The sequence below is a fragment of the Pan paniscus genome, chromosome 11 (assembly GCF_029289425.2).
Source record: "Pan paniscus chromosome 11, NHGRI_mPanPan1-v2.0_pri, whole genome shotgun sequence".
Classification (NCBI taxonomy): Eukaryota; Metazoa; Chordata; class Mammalia; order Primates; family Hominidae; genus Pan; species Pan paniscus.
Window position 1 is genome coordinate 109,256,021 of NC_073260.2, and position 16,991 is coordinate 109,273,011.

The following is a 16,991-nucleotide window of genomic DNA, read 5'->3' on the forward strand; positions in this document are numbered from 1 at the left end:
CACCTAGATGTTGGTAGGAGACTATGGCCTGTAAAAGGTATGTTTGTGTTCAGTTACTGAACATAAGAGGCTAAAAGGTAAAGGGAGTAAGAGTGTGCAAGCATTCCTGAGCCCTGGAGGGACTCTAGGGTTCTTGCTGTGCCCTAAAGCAGTGTACTGTGCTAGACTGCTTTTTTTTTTTCCAGCTGCTAGCAGCTGACAATAGACTGCTCTTTCTAAAATGCAAGTCCATTTTCGCCTTGCCTCTTAAAATCTGTGCACAGCTTCTCATTGCCTTTAAAGTAACATGCAAATACCTTAGCATGACATATGATAAAAACTTCAGCAGAATTAAATTTAAAGGAGTTCAGTTGAGCAATGAAAGATTCGTGAATCAGTTAATCTCTGGAGCCAGAGCAGGCTCGGAGACTGCAGTGCAGCCATGTGGTGGAAGAAGATTTATGGACAGAGAAAGGAAAGTGACGTGCAGAAAACGGAAGTGAGGTACAGAGACAGCTGGATTGGTTACAGCCCACAGTTTGCTTTATTTGAACACGGTTCCAACCGTTGGCTACATTTGATGGACCAAAACTCGGTGATTGGCACAAGTGTAGGTAAGGTCTGTTTACACCTCCACTTGTAGCTCACGATGTACAGAGAAACCTTTAGGCCAAACTTAAAATATGTAAGGAGGCAGCTTTAGGCTAAACTTGATTTAACACATGTAAGGCCTTTCTTAGCATCTTCCTAAGTGGTTCTCATATTTTAGTGTGCATAGAAATCACCTGGCTGGGGTACAGGTGGCCTGTTACAATGCACATCCCTGTGTCTCACCGCCAGCGATTCTTGCTCAGTAGGTCCTAGGATCTTGCATTCCTAACATGGACTTTTAACATCAGCCATTCTGATGTGCTTGTGGTTTCTTTTCTCATGCCCAATTTCCTAAAAGGTGGTCATTTCTTCCCAACTTTTTCATACACTGTTCCCTCACCTGGACAATTCTTTTGAATCATTTCAGACCTCCCTCAGGTACCACCCCACCTCCAGGTGCTCAGTAACTAGTTATATGTCATTACATGAGTATATGCTCTCTGAGAAATGTGTTATGAGGCAATGTCATCATTGTGCCAGCATCATAGTGCACTTACACAATCCTAGATGGTACAGCCTACTACACACCTAGGCTCTCTGGCATGGCCTATTGCTCCCAGGTTACAAGCCTGTACAACATGTTACTGTACTGAATACTATAGGCCATTATAACACAATGGTATTTGTGTATCTAAACATAGAAAAGGTACAGTAAAATGTGGTATACAATATAAAAAACAGTACACCTGTATAGGGCACTTACCATGAATGGAGCTTGCAGGACTGGAAGTTGCTCTGGGTGAGTCAGTGAGTGAGTGGTGAGTGAATGTGAAGGCCTAGGACATTATTACACATTAGTATAGACTTTATGAACACTGTACACTTAAGCTGCACCACATTTATATTTTTTCTTTCATAATAAACCTTTGATTAATGGAACTTTTTTGCTTTATGAACTTTTAAATTCTTTAAAACTTTTTGGCACTTTTACAATAACACTTAGCTTAAAACACAAACACACTGTACAGCTATACAAAATATTTTCTTTATATCCTTATTCAAGCTTTTTTCTATTTTAAAAGTTTTTTACTTTTACTTGTAAACTTTTTTTAAGAACTAAGACATAAACACACAGATTAGCCTGGGCCTACATAGGGTAAGGATCACCAATGTCACTGTCTTCAGGGGCAGTAACATGGCTGGAGCTGTCATCTCCTATGACAACAATGCCGTCTTCTGAAATACCTCCCGAAGGACCTGCCTGAGGCTGTTTTAGAGTTAACTCTTCTTTTTTTAATAGGTAGAAGGAGAAGGGTACCCTCTAAAATCACGATTAATAGTACAGTATAATAAATACATAAACCAGTAACAGTTGTTTTTATTGTTCTGTACTATACATAATTGTATGTGCTATACTTTTATATAACTGGTGGTGCAGTAGGTTTGTTTATACCAGCATCACCACAAATATGTAGGTAACTCATTGCACTGTGTGTTATAATGGCTGTGACTAGGCGATAGGAACTTTTTAGCTCCACTCCAATCTTACGGGACCACCGTGGTGTATGTGGTCCATCATTGACCTGTTGTAGTTACACGGCTTTTGTCTGTATTTAGCATTCCTGGCTGCCTTGAGAAGAACTATTCCTTCTTTGGCATACATGCTGTGGCATCCAACAGGAATGGGATGTGGGCATTAACTATGATTCTTTCCTGTCTGTAAAATTCTAGCCTTATGAATGTACTTACAAAAAGTAAACTTTACACATATTTGCTAATTAAGTTAATGGCCATGAATAAGGATTTAAAGGGTGCCAGGCACTGAGGCACCAGGCTGCACTCAGCAACTGTGAAGCAGGCATTAGAATTCCCATTTGATTGATCAGGAGACTGAAGCTCACAGAGAGGTTAAGTTACTTGATCAAAGGCACATTGGCAGCAAGTGGCAGAACTCCACTGTGTCTGCTGCCTTGCAAGCTTGCCCATGTTCTTTCCTCTTTCCCGCATGCCTTGCTAGGAACAGATACCACAAATCTGAAATTCAGGTGTGTCAGGAAAGAGGCTGATTTTTTTTTTTTAATTCTTTGTCCTGCTTGAGACTTTGGATCCAGTGACGGTCCCTTTTGTTCAACTGGTAATGGCTTAAAAGTGCAACTGTTTGTGCATCCTTCTAGCAGGAACTTAAACATGTTGGATAAATAGCAGCTGTCTTAAGGAATGAATAGAAAATCAGGAAAAGTCATCATCCATATGAACTCTACATATCATCTGCTTTCTTGCAGATTGTATTAATCCGTTCTCATGCTGCTGATAAAGACATACCTGAGACTGGGCAATTTATGAAAGAAAGAAGTTTAATGGACTTACAGTTCACTGTGGCTGGGGAGGCCTCACCATCATCGCAGAAGGCAAGGAGGAGCAAGTCACGTCTCACGTGCATGGCAGCAGGCAAAGAGAGAGCTTGTGCAGGGAAACTTTCATTTTTAAAACCATCAGATCTCATGAGACTTATTCACCATCATGAGAATAGCACAGAAAAACTTGCCCTGGTGATTCAATTCCCTCCCACTGGGTCCCTCCCACAATGCATGGGAATTGTGGGAGATACAATTCAAGATGAGATTTGGGTGGGGACACAGCCAAACCATATCACAAATGGAACAAATTATTCATGTGGACAATGTGTTTCCACAAGAGAGGGTGGACCTTCTTCACCATAGAAAGCAGCAAAGGAATTCCTTTAATGCTGTCTAACAATGTGAGAGTTTTATCCTCTCAGTCAGGAGGGAGACTTTACCTCTCTGTAATCCATTAGCATTATCTCAATACACTTAAACACGCCCAGCTTTATTAAGGTGTGCTTTGCATTACTCCTTTTAGGTATAACCCAAAAAATGTCTGAGACAGATCTCAATTTAGAGGTTTATTTTGCCAAGATTGAGGATATGCCTGGGAAGGAGACACAGTTGCAGTAAGATCTGTGCCCTGTGCATTTTCCAAAGACGATTTTGAGGAGTTCAACATTTAAAGGGGAGAGTGGCAGAAGGGGAAAGCAGAAAAGAAAAAAAAGAGGTAGATATGCAGTGAGGTAAGGGGTCACATTCTTGTGAGGCTTTGATTAGCGTTCACTGGATCCACATGTTACATGTGAAAGGAGGGAGTAGAGGAACAGTCAGTTATGCATTCTGCATTTTAAATCTGCATTTTACGTAAAACAAAGTAAACATAGAGTAGAGGAAGACGTCAAACGTGCATTTGTCTCTGGGTGGATGGTAGGATGACTTCTAGTCTTGTCTTTGTCTCATACCTGTGAAGATAAGTTGTTAAGTTATATTTTCAGGGTGAGATTGAACAGAACTCTGTTTTATGGTAAAGATTCTGGGGCCCACAAGGCATTTCCTTGTGAGCAATTTGTGAAGGAGACCACCTGGGGAGATAGGTGGCCTTCTATCATTGCAGCTATCTGTTTAGGAACAGAAGGGAGGAAGTTTTTGTGTGACTCAGTTCCCAAGCTTAAATTTTCTCTTTGGCATGATGAGTTTAGGTCCCGAGATTTTATTTTCCTTTAATGCAAGTGTTCAAGTCAGTGGATTTTTAGTAAATTTACAGAGTTGCATAGCCATCACCACAATCCAATTTAAGAACATTTCTATCACCCTATAAGGATTTCTCTAACCATTTTTTTCTCACTTTAGTACACTTGTAATACTTAAAATAATTTAAAAATTAAAAATCATCAGGAGAAAGTAAAATTTCCCAGACAGAAATAAAAATGAGCAGTCATTATATATGATTAGGGTAAAGCACAAGTGTTAGGCGTCACAAATCAAGACCGGGAGAGCACGGGTGCTTTTGGGTCAGTGTTTGACTCTGGCTCTCACACTGGACATCATCAGGGGGGTCAAGGGCTGTATGAATTACTCCTGCCCACATGAATAATTTGTTCCATTTGCAAGAAAGCAGATGATATGTAGTTCATATGGATGATGACTTTTCCTGATTTTCTATTCATTCCTTAAGGCAGCTGCTATTTGTCCAACATGTTATGTTCCTGCTGGAAGTATGCAAAACAGTTGCATTTCTAAGCCATTACGAGTGAACAAAAGGAAATATCACTGGATCCAAAGTCTCAAGTAGGACAAAGAATAAAAAAAAATCAGCCTCTTTCCTGGCATACCTGAATTTCAGATTTGTGGTATCTGTTCCTAGCAAGATGTGTGCGAGAGAGGAAAGAATATAGGTAGGCTTGCAAGGTAGCAGACACATGGAGTTCTGCCATTTGCCGGCATTGTGCCTTTGAGCAAGTAACTTAACCTCTCTGTGAGCTTCAGTCTCCTGACCAATCAAATGGGGATTCTAATGTCTGCCTCATAGTGGCTGCGTGCAGCTCTGGTGCCTCAGTGCGTGGCATACTTTAAATACTTATTTGCATCCATTAATTTAATTAGCATTTGTGTATAAAGTTTACTTTTTGTAAGTACATTCATATGACTAGAGTTTTACAGAGCAGGAAAGATCATAATAAGATTATTTAAAATACTGCAACTAGCCATATTGAACATTTTGGTATTAAATATTCATTTACTGATAGTCATTTTATTTTTGGGAGGAAAGGTTTTGTTTTTATTTTAAACTACCAACACTGGTAAGTGTCCTTTTGGAGGACTGGCTGAAGCCAGGTAACCAAGGGCAAGGCACTTTGAGCCACAGTTTCCTCACTTATACAGTGGGGCTAAATGATATAATGTATGCAACTTGCTACCTGGGGTAGATAAGGAACATTCACAAAAATAAGGATAATTATACTTTAAAAGCATGTAATTAAGTGCTCCTAGAGGTCTGGGGTGTTCACATTTCTAACAACTTGCTTATTTAGTAATAATAGCCTATGAGAGTTCCCTGACTCCCCTCATGGGATGTGTGACTGGGTGTGGCTTGTCTGTTCGGCTGCCGTGCATGCTCAAACCCCTTATGGGAGGGGGAGCACAAAGATGGGCAGGTGCAGAAGCTGGGGCAAGTGCCCCTGGGCTCCGGCCTCACGGCAGCATCCAGGGGTGGGTGTCTGTGACTCCCAAAGCCCAAGTGGCATGTGTTACAGTGAGCTCTTTTAACCTTGCCATCCGTGGATGGCTTAAGTGTTAACCAGCATAGTGTCCTCTTGGTACCCAGGCCCTTGTCCAGTGTCCAGGAAGAATCAGGTTGCACATGGACTTGAAGGATGAATGTGGGGGCTTTATTGAATGGTGGAGGTGGCTCTCAGTGGGATGAATGGGGAGCTGGAAGGGGGATGGAGTGGGAAGATGATCTTCCCCTGGAGTGTGGTTGTCCAGCAGCCAATCTCCTCTCCAACCATCCCCAGCTGAACTCCTCTCGATGACATTCAGATACTCCTTCTCTTCTCTTTGCTGTGCCATTCTGCCATTCTTCTGCTCTTCTGTTCATTTCCTTGTGGAGCCGGGGTTTTGGCGTTTATATGGGTACAGGATAGGGGATGTGGTGGGCCGAAAGATAACTTTTGGGTGCAAAAACAGGAATGCCCATTCTCATTTAGGGCTGCGGGTTTCCAGGCCTGAGAATGGGGCCTTTGCTGGGGAACTGCTCTCTTCTATCCAGTATTTCCCTGTCTCCTGTCCATATCATATGGATGTATTGGTATTTCTCACAACTTTGATAGAAAACATCGAGATTCTTGGTATGCTTTTTCATCTGGCAATCTATCAAAATGTAGTTTGATTTCACAAATGGTAGAAATGACTTTATTAAGGTGTCGGGTTCCACAAGCTTAATTGTATAGCTAATTATATTTGAAATTTACAAAGGAAAGCTACTAGCTTAGAAAGAATCATTTTTTTATGTTGTTTTTTTGAGATGGAGTCTCGCCCTGTCGACCAGGCTGGAGTGCAGTGGCGCCATATCGGCTCACTGCGAGCTCCGCCTCCCGGGTTCACGCCATTCTGCTGCCTCAGCTTCCCGAGTAGCTGGGACTACAGGCCCATGCCACCATGCCTGGTTAATTTTTGTATTTTTTAGTAGAGAAGGGGTTTCACCGTGTTAGCCAAGATGGTCTCAATCTCCTGACCTTGTGAGCCACTGCGCCCAGCCAGAAAGAATCATTTTTTTTTCCCTAAAGGTTTTCTTGTCTTTACCTCCCTTTATAGTTTATGGCAGAGGAGCTTACATTTTAACTTAAATGAAGGTGCCCCTGTTTGATATATGCAAGTCCAGTCCAAGAGGGTACTTCAGGTCTGTAAGCTTGGGGAAGCGAGTACCACATGGCAATAGATTAGGCTCTGACATTTTAAGACAGAGGGACATGTGACATGCCTAATGAACTCTCATCCCTTTGTTAAAGACCACAAAGCATTCCATTTCAACTGTGGCAATTGGAGACAATCATCTCTTCTGTAACTCTGTTACGATTGACCTGTTCTGTTGTCTCTAGCTGTTTCTCAGCTTTCTTAATTTTGGCAGTTCTTTATTTTCAGATTGACCATTCAGCTTTGTCAGATGTCACTATAGATTTCTCTCCCTCTCTCTTAATGAGAAATGATTTTAAGAGATTGTGTTTTAGCCATGTACGCTATTATTGTCATACAAATACTGATGGCCCTTTGGGCTCCCCTCCAAGCATTTAGAGCAAAGAGTAAACAGATCAGTTAAGATTTAGTAATGAAACTCAGCTTTAGACAATGGCAAATCAAGCAGACCCCCAATATCCTCATTTTAATAAAGTCCATTTTGGAATGAAAAAGAATTAGAAAAATAATTTAGTCTTATTGCTGAAGTTTAGCTATTCCTTAGCCTTCTAAGATTCCTTGACAAAACAGAATTCTCATAATAAGCTAGTTCTAGGTATTAGAATTTTCTGAGACGGGATAAATTGTGAGAAATTTAAAAGTTCCCCAGGTCAAATTTGGGACAATTTGAGCAACAAAATAATTAAGAACAGTGGAGTATTACGGGCCATAGAAAGTAATAGGAGTCCTTGAGTGCATATGGATGATAAAGAAATAACTAGATAGCTAAATGAGGGAGATGGAAGACTTTTGCTTTAGTAGAATGCCAGAGACAGATTGGCAGGAATGGAAGGAGTGCTGAGGTTGGAAGCTCAGTTTCAGCGTCATTGTAAATAATGAGTCAGGCAGTACCACCCTAGGTGCTAAATCTAGGGGTACTTTGGGTGAGCAACATGATGTTTACCTATCTTACACTATCTCACCAGAGACTTCTTATTAGTTGCAAGACAAATACAGTAACTATGCAGTGGAGAAATAGGACAACACCTTGACCAGGTGACCAAAATTAACATCACAGGTGGAAGCAGATGAACATCTGTGCCTCTGGATATAAATGCCCTTAGGAGGACACTGTCTATTTTGTAGTCGTCTAACCTGACTCGAATCACAAGGAAACATCAGAGAAACTTTAAATGAGGAACAGGAAGATACTACTGTTTAAAAGAGAGAAAGGCTGTAGTCTCCAAGACTGCTGGTATCATAAAACATAAGGGCTGTGAAAATGTTTCAGATTAAAGGAGGCTAAAGAGTTGTGACTGCCAGATGCGAAAGCTGAGCCTAGACTGATTCCTGTTCTGTAGGGGAGAAAATGCTGTGAAGGACATTGCTGGGTCAGTTGACAGAATTGGACTGTGGGCAATAGTGTAAAGTAGTTTAATTTATGGAAGTAGAGAACTCCACTGTGGCGATGTAAGAGGATATCCTTATTTTTAGGAAACATGCACTGAAGTATTTAGAGGTAAAGGACCACAGGGTTTACAATTCGCTCTCAAATGGTTCAGGAAAAAATACTGTTTGGCTAGATTGATTGATCGATAGGAAGGGAAAAGGAGGTGGAGAGGGTGAGAAAGCAGATTATAAGCAGATGGGGCAAAGTGTTCACAATAGATAAATTTGGTAAATGGCACACAGGTGTCCTTTGTATATTCTTTTTTTTTTTTTTTTTTTTGAGACGGAATCTCGTTCTGTCCCCTAGGGTGGAATGCAGTCACGCGATCTCGGCTCACTGCAAGCTCTGCCTTCCGGGTTCACCCCATTCTCCTGCCTCAGCCTCCTGAGTAGCTGGGACTACAGGCGCCCACCACCAAGCCCGGCTAATTTTTTTGTATTTTTAGTAGAGACGGGGTTTCACCGTGTTAGCCAGGATGGTCTTGATCTCCTGACCTCGTGATCCGCCCGCCTCGGCCTCCCAAAGTGCAGGGATTACAGGCGTGAGCCACCGCTCCCGGCCTGTATATTCTTTTAAAAATTAAAACAATTCTTAATTATGGGTACATAATAGGCGTATACATTTATACGGTACATGTGATATTTTGCTACAGGCATACAATGTGTAGTAATCACATCAGGGTAATTGGGGTATCTATTACTTCAAGCATTTATCATTTCGTTGTGTATATATTCTTATTCTGGCAACTTTTTGGTAAGTTTGAACTTATTTCTAAATAAAAAGTTTTTAAAAAGTTGTCTAGAGACTGAAAGTAAACAAACAAATACACTGGGCATGAAAGGATCTTTTTTTTTTTTTCTTTTTGAGACGGAGTCTTGCTCTGTTGCCCAGGCTGGAGTGCAGTGGCGCGATCTCGGCTCACTGCAAGCTGCGCCTCCCGGGTTCACGCCATTCTCCTGCCTCAGCCCCCGCCCCGAGTAGCTGGGACTACAGGCGCCCGCTACCACGCCCGGCTGATTTTGTTTTTGTATTTTGAGTAGAGAAGGGGTTTCACCGTGTTAGCCAGGATGGTCTCGATCTCCTGACCTCGTGATCCTCTCGCCTCGGACTCCCAAAGTGCTGGGATTACAGGCGTGAGCCACCGAGCTCGGCCGAAAGGATCTTAGTTATAAAACAAATTTAGCTGAAATGCTGTCTTACCTTAATTGGCTTGAATTTTTCTCTAGGTACGTTCGATTTGCTTGTCTCCAAGTAATACTTTAACCTTTTTAGTATTATTTAAATTGTTCATTATTTTTACATATATAGTAATACATAAAATTATTCTCACTGTAAAAGATTTAAATCCTTCAGAAGCCAAACATGATTTTTGCCTTTACTATATTCCCTCCCTTCCTCTCCTCAGAAGAGACCAGCTTAAGTAAGAATTTGGTTGTGACTTTCTAGTCATAGAAATCTGCAAATCTGGCTTTTGTTAAATAAATGCAAATCCAGCTTTTATTAAAATAAATGGGATTTTGTACCCTACACCTTTCCCAGGATTACGTTTTTCACTTAATATATTTTAGAGATATGTTTTCACTGTTTGCTTTATTTATATAATGTCTGAAGAGAGTTGGGTAATTGTACTATAATTTATTTAATTATCTATTGAAGATCATTTGGGTCTAATTCTAATTTCTTTCGCAGCACAGTGTGTATCATAATCTTGGTACATGAAACCGTGGTACATGAAAATTTTAATAATGCATCCTGGAAGTAGTATTGCTGTGTCAATGTATGTGTGTTTAAATTTTTTAATAGGTCCTGCAAAACGGACTTCTAAACAGACTGTAATGATAGTATATGCTTATTTTCCGGCATCTCTGCCAACTGTGGATATTATCAACCTTGTAAATTTTTGCCAATCACAGGGACAGAAATAATATGACTTTTTACGTGCACATTTCCACATTTATTGGCTAGTGGATTTCTTCTTCAGTGTACGAGTGCATGTCACACCCTTTATCTGTTGTCCTTTTTGGTTGTCTATTTCTTATGACCTGTAGGAGTGTTCTTTGTTTATTCTAAATAGTAATTGTTTTGCCTGTTAAAGTGCCTTAATTATTTTATCCTAGCCAGTTGCTTGTCTTAGAAGTTTTAAATTTTTATGTAGCAAAATCTCTTACTCTTTTCTTTAAGGCTTCTGGTCTTTGTGTTTTGCTTAGAAAGACTGTCCCTGTTTTAAGATTATTTTAAAAAATACCCATTTTTAAAAATTTTTATATTTATCTCTTTATATGGAAACTTGTATATGGGTTTAATTTCATTTTTGTCTTAGTAGACAACCAATATCCTTAGCATCAATTATTAAATATTTTCTCTCTACTGTAAAATCTTAACTGAATAATATAATTCCGATATGCACAGGAATTCCTGTCTGTATTCTTTATTATGTTCTATTGATCTGTATATATGTTCCTGTGCCAATTCCATAGTTTCAATTTTTCAGGGCAAATCCTACAATTTTTTTTCCTTCTTGATAACTTTAGAACTACTTGTCAGGTTCCACTGAGAGTTCTGCTGTGAATTTTATTGACTGAGTTCTCTGTATGTAAAAAGTTCTCCTGGCATGAAAAGGAACTCAGGCTATGGAATTAAATAGGCCTGTGTATAAACCAGTTGTTAGCTGTGGGAATGATAATCGCACCTGCTTTAGAGAATTGTCAAGTTTACATGAGACAATGCATAAAGGTGCAAAAGCTAATGCTTGGTGTACAGACATGCTTACAAAATATTATGTATATCTCCATAGTGACAGAGAAATGATATGTTCTGTGACAGTGTTATAGCTTATTAATCAGAATAGCCTTGCATTTATTTAAGAAATAGCATACTTATATACACATGTGAATAAAATTTCTGTCTTTAGTGATATTACACTTGATACATAAATAAACACATTAGTGTATTCCTGTACTCATTCATTTATTTCTTTATTGATTCCTTCCAGTAGTATCCTGGTGTGGTTGCTGTGGGTAGGCGTGGCGCTTGGTGCTTGTGGATAGAGCTTATAGATATGCCTTATGGTAAATGCCGCCTGGAGGGAGGGCAGACGTGAAACAAATAGTCGTACCTAATTTTGTAATTATGATTGAGAAATACGGTGTGAAGAAAAGTTACAGTGTCTGTACGGCTCTGGCTCAGTTTGATGAAGTTCACTTTGTCAAATAGCTCAGTTCGTTGAATTTACAAAATTTGCTTCTCAAACATCATTTTAAAAGCTTTAATGAGAATGAGTGTAGATCAGATTCTGAAGCTGGACTCTGTGGGTTTAAATCCTGATTCTGCCACTTACATGCTTTGTGACCTTGGGTGAGTTACTTAACCTCTCTGTGCTCCAGTTTCATCATATGTAAACTGAGTAGAGTATGAAGCCACTACCGAGGGTTTTTATGAAGAGCAAATCAGTTGTTATATGTAAAAGTTTGTGGAGCAGTGTCTGGCTCATAGAGTGTTGTAGAGGGTGTGTTAGCCATTATTGTGACTTCTACTGGATGCATTGTTCTAAGTGCTTTTCACATCTGACATTAATCTATGGACAGCTGAGTGACATGGGAAATTGAGGTCCTAAGGAAAATAGCTTGCTGAAGGTCACAGAGCCAGTGGGTGGTGAAACTGGGATTTGAACCCAGATAGAGTGGTTCTAAGCTTGTGAGCTCAAGTCCCTTTACCTTCTCTCTCCCCCATTATAGGATTTCTCAGTTTGAGATCATCTTTGAAGCCTTATTCTTTGGGAACTGCCTCTTCCGAACACTCATATTGAGTGGATAAGGTTCTGTGTTCTCTTTTTGAGACATTTATTTTGGAGCAGAGCTACAAGTAAGGGACTGCTAACTCTGCCAATTTTCTGTTACAGCTGGATAGTTCAAGGGTGGAGCAAGATCATGCAAGAGGTTTCTTTTTGCTCATCCCTGGTCTACACCAGAGACTTTCAACTGCAGAAGCACTTTAATAACAGTAGAGATGATTTATTAAGTGTCTGTTTTGTTGATACTGTGCTAAGTGCGTTAAATATATAATATTGGTTAAAATCTCACAATGCTGTAAATTAAGTGGTATTATTCCCATTGCACAGATGGAAAAATTGAGGCTCAGTTATGGATAAGTTATTTAAATCTCTGAGCCTTAGTTTCCTCATGTGGACATTATGATAGTCCTATCTGTTAGGGTCACTATGAAGATTAAACGAGTTAACACATGTTAAGGATTCTGAGCAATGTTTGGCACTCAATAGTGTTACCTGTTATTGTTGCTGTTATTATTAGAACATAGTAGTAATTGTAGAGGTGAAATGCTCACTTTTTATGAGTATTTGTGAATTAGAAATAAGCACGTGAGTATTCAACATAGTGCCTAGGTGTTAATAGATGGAACTTATGATTATTTATAGGAAGAAACTGTGTAAAGCTCTGTTCCTTTTAATTTAAAAATATCTCCACTGGTGATGGTTTTAAAATTAAACATTAAAATGTTAAAAGTCAGTCTCTTGGTTTTGTTTGTTTTTGTTTGTTTTGGGTAAAATTGCTGTCTGCAAAAACAGCCCCAGATATTCCTGTTTACTGTAAATTAGGTAGATTGGATAGGGTTGGCACTAGAGGATAGGTATGCTTGACATAGTAAATGATTTACAAGGTGGATTGTACAGCCATAAAAGCAGTAACTTAGAAATATGCACAGGAGAGTAAAATAATTTGCTCATTTGTGTTAAATTTCAGTGATAACCTAATTGTAAAAAAGTTTTATTTTACGTATGCACTCTATTATATACCATATATCACTATGCATATTTTTTGTATATACTTATTTCTCTGTAGGGTTATGTCCAGAACTGTGAGTATTCTATGATAATGGCAATTTAAAGTATTTGTTCAATGTTAAGATTGACTTATATATACATGATTTTTCTTTTAAGTACTGACCTTAGGACTTAACCCCTGCCTTAAGCTGCAGCTCAACTCTATAATGAAATGCAGAAAAGGAACATTTTCCCCACGTCCATAAATTAAATAGCCAATAATTAATTAACCTTTTCATTTCTTTGTTAGCTCTCTAATCTATGTGTTAGTAGAAACTAAAGCAATGCTATACAATTCAAATTTTTTTTGTGACAGTGACATCTGGTGGTTCCTTTTTAATTCTCATGATTTCTCTGTGCTTGGCTGGTTGTTGGAAATTCTGAAGAATCATTGTGTGAACTGCTTTGCTTGGCATTTAACACTAGCTAGCTATTGAGAATCAAGTTAGTCCCACTGACGTGGCTTGAACTTTGAAAACCTCAGTGCTCCATTTGGACGCAGCCCTTCTCTGAAGGGAACACCAGCCTTCCTTGGATGAATGAACATTTTAGAATTTGTGATGGGCGAACACTGTCTTGGGAAGGATTTCTCTTTAATTCAGAGAACTTAGGATTTTGAATAAGGGATGGTATCTGTGCCAGCCTCTCTGCTTTACTCATGAGGAGGCTGGAGCCCTGAGAAATAGAGTGTGTTGGCCAATGTCTCACTGTGTTGGGCAATGTCTCACTGTGTTGGGCAATGTCTCACTGTGTTGGCCAAGGTCTCACCATGTTGGCCAAGGTCACCTGCTTCTTGGTGAGCAGAGGTTCCATAACTTATGGGTTTTGTGCTACCAGGGAGCAGTGTGGCATTGGGCTCTGTGCTCATAAATTACGTTGTTGTTGTTTTTAGACGGAGTTTCTTGTTGCTCGGGCTGGAGTGCAATGGTGCTATCTTGGCTCACTGCAACCGCTGCCTCCCGGGTTCAAGCGATTCTCCTGCCTCAGCCTCCCAAGTAGCTGGGATTACAGGCATGCGCCACCACGCCCAGCTAATTTTGTATTTTTAGTAGATGCGGGATTTCTCCATGTTGGTCAGGCTGGTCTTGAACTCCCGACCTCAGGTGATCCACCCGCCTCTGCCTCCCAAAGTGCTGGGATTTCAGACATGAGCCACTGCGCCTGGCCCATAAATTATGTTTTTTATGCTGGGCAACCCACTAGTAAGAAAGGTCTGGGAGTGAAAGGCTAGAGAGTAAAGGCTAGAGGGCAAAGGGAGTTAACATTTTTCACTACCTATTTGCTGCAAATATCCCACACCCGGCTTTTCTCTCATCCAAAAGAGGCTCAGCATCTTTGACGTGAAAAAGAGTTGTTGAGGAAGTATAGTTAGGGATCCCAGCCCCGTCTCCTGAGTCTACTGGTTGGTCCCATATCTGAGAATTTAATATCCTGTGAAGTTGTATTTATTGAGCCTGTTTTAAGTCGGACCTGTTCTGTGAGTTATCTCACATCCTTACAATCCCAGTGGGCGGCTGGAATCTTTATTGTACACAACAGGAAGTAGAGGATTGAAAGGCTGGACTCACCTAGGGTCAGAGGTGGAGCCAGGATTCAGTCCCAGACAGGTCTAACCTCCAAGCCTAAATTTATGCTTTCCGCTCTACTACACAGGCTGTGTAATTAAAATCACTTGTGTATTTATTTATAGTGCGTAGTACTTAGGGAGTAGAGGCAGATTTGCTTCCTAGACACTTGAGCACATGACATGGACTTTGTATTGTGACTATGTGGACACATCCAGGAGTATTTTGTGCTTGTGAGAGAAGGGAGGGCTCATGTCATCAAGTCATGACTACCTTGATGGGCACTGGCTCCATGCCAGGCACTTTCCCCTCTGATCTCCTTTGGTCCTCCCAACAGCTTCCTAGGGTAGGTGCTATGGGCATCTCCAATTTACAGAAGATAACTCCAGAGTGGAAGGGGGAAAGGATTTTCTATAGGGATACTAAGGAAGAAAAAGGAGGAGAGAATGGGTGAACAGCAGGCCTGAAGCACACTCGTGTTGTATCTGGCCCTCCCATGCTGAAGTTGATAAACCACATGGTGAGCCAGGCAGGTGCAATTAACCCACTCCTTTCTTCAAGTTCATTATAACCCTGCTGCCAAATCCAAAGGACTTTTATAGGCTAAGTAAGGTGTCCTACTAATAACCTCTTAAATTTCTTAAAATTTTCCACATAGTGACAGTTGAAATCAGGGCACAGGGCCCTTTATACTAGCAAACTACCTGCTCCCAGAGGGGACTTTGGTTAGTCAGTCATGGTTCCATGGTATTTATATATCAGCATTTGTTTCTTACAAATGTGACATTGAAAATGCTCCTGTATTCCTGAGGTCTTTTTAAATTTTTTCAAAAAAGGATCTTAAAGGCATTGTGTGTAGATCACTTTTAGGCTGCTTTATTACTAGCACTTTGTAAACACTGTTAGTGAAGATGGACTATGTTTCCGTTTCTCCTCTGCTCCTTTAATCCATAATAGTGAGCTCTGTGGGCATTATTGTTCTCTCAACTGTAGACAACATGACTGTAGTAAACTCTTTTCTACCTTGGGGCCTTACCTTATACATTTCCCCCTGCCTAATTCCTTCCCCACCAAGCTCCTTATGTCCTCCCTTCCTCTATCTCCTGATGAAGTGAGGTCCCTTTACCTGGTGGTTTCATCATGGGTGTATCCTCCTTCTCCCAGGAGACTTCCTTAAAGCAAGGACTGTTTTGTTGCAGTTTCACTAGCGCTTGGCGTATCGATGCTGGTAGTTCCTAAATGCATAGAAAGTAATCTTTCCCATTAAAATGCCCGTTACTCCATATCCCCAGTTTCTACTATTAGATCTGTGATTTTTTGGTAAAAATGAAGCTTTAAAAAACATAGAACCTTACTTCATCAATCCTAAGGCCTAGAGAAACAAAGCAATACAAAGGAACACAGAACTGGCTGGGAGCGTTGGCTCACGCCTGTAATCCCAGCACTTTGGGAGGCCGAGGCGGGCAGATCACCTGTGGTCAGGAGTTCAAGACCAGCCTTACCAACCTGGAGAAACCCCGTCTCTACTAAAAATACAAAATTAGCTGGGTGTAGTGGTGCATGCCTGTAATCTCAGCTACTTGGGAGGCTGAGGCTGGAGAATCGCTTGAACCGGAGGGGCGGAGGTTGCAGTGAGTCAAGATCGCACCATTGCACTCCAGCCTGGACAACAAGAGTGAAACTCCATCTCAGGAAAAAAAAAAGAACAGAATTTACGTGGGATTATATGAGAGCACTTACCTGGCACAAGAGCAACCAGGGAACTATATTAATCCTACACCTGGAGAACATGGAATATTATTTTTAATCTCAACTGATGAATGTTTAAAAATTTCTAAAGCATGAGCTTTATGTTTTGGCAGATGATTTTACTGTTGTTTTGCTGTTATTATTTTTTTAATCCCTATTTCTGAAAAAATGTTTGAAAATCTCCAGTTTTTTCTAAGTCTATTAAAAAAATCTAAAAAAATTATTGCCTGGAATTTGACAAACCTGGACTAATTAAGAAGATAAACTTAGTGTTAGTTTTTTTTCAGGTGTGATACTTGAAATTTGAGAAGGTCATGTTTTGTTCCCTGCAAGGACCAACAACAGTCGTTACAGGTGGGGACTTGGAATGTGAGTGTGTCTAATGTGTGGGCCCCTGTTGCTTTCTTTCCCTTTGATTAAGAGTTCTGTAGGTCAGTTAAGGTTTCACAAAGGACTTGCTTTGATGCTAATCCTTTAAGGAGGGTATGAGGGGTGCTTGTCCCTTGCAAACCCGGTTATGGGGGAGCTGAAGCTGATTATTACATTTGCCATCAAAGAACACTGATGCTCTTTCATGCAATATG

General features: G+C 40.4%; 1 protein-coding gene across 5 annotated transcripts in view; it reads left to right on the forward strand.

Moving 5' to 3' along the window:
- The window catches only part of TTC39B (tetratricopeptide repeat domain 39B), a 194,702-nt gene that overhangs the window by 69,433 nt on the left and 108,278 nt on the right, over positions 1 to 16,991 (forward strand). For 2 of the 5 annotated variants that reach the window (XM_055092105.2, XM_063594485.1), the window contains one exon: positions 2,853 to 2,978. The exons of the other annotated variants lie outside the window; for them this stretch is intronic. In XM_055092105.2, the coding sequence (XP_054948080.1) occupies positions 2,853 to 2,978 (126 nt within the window). The remainder of the gene's footprint in view (positions 1 to 2,852; positions 2,979 to 16,991) is intronic. 5 annotated transcript variants of the gene reach the window in all.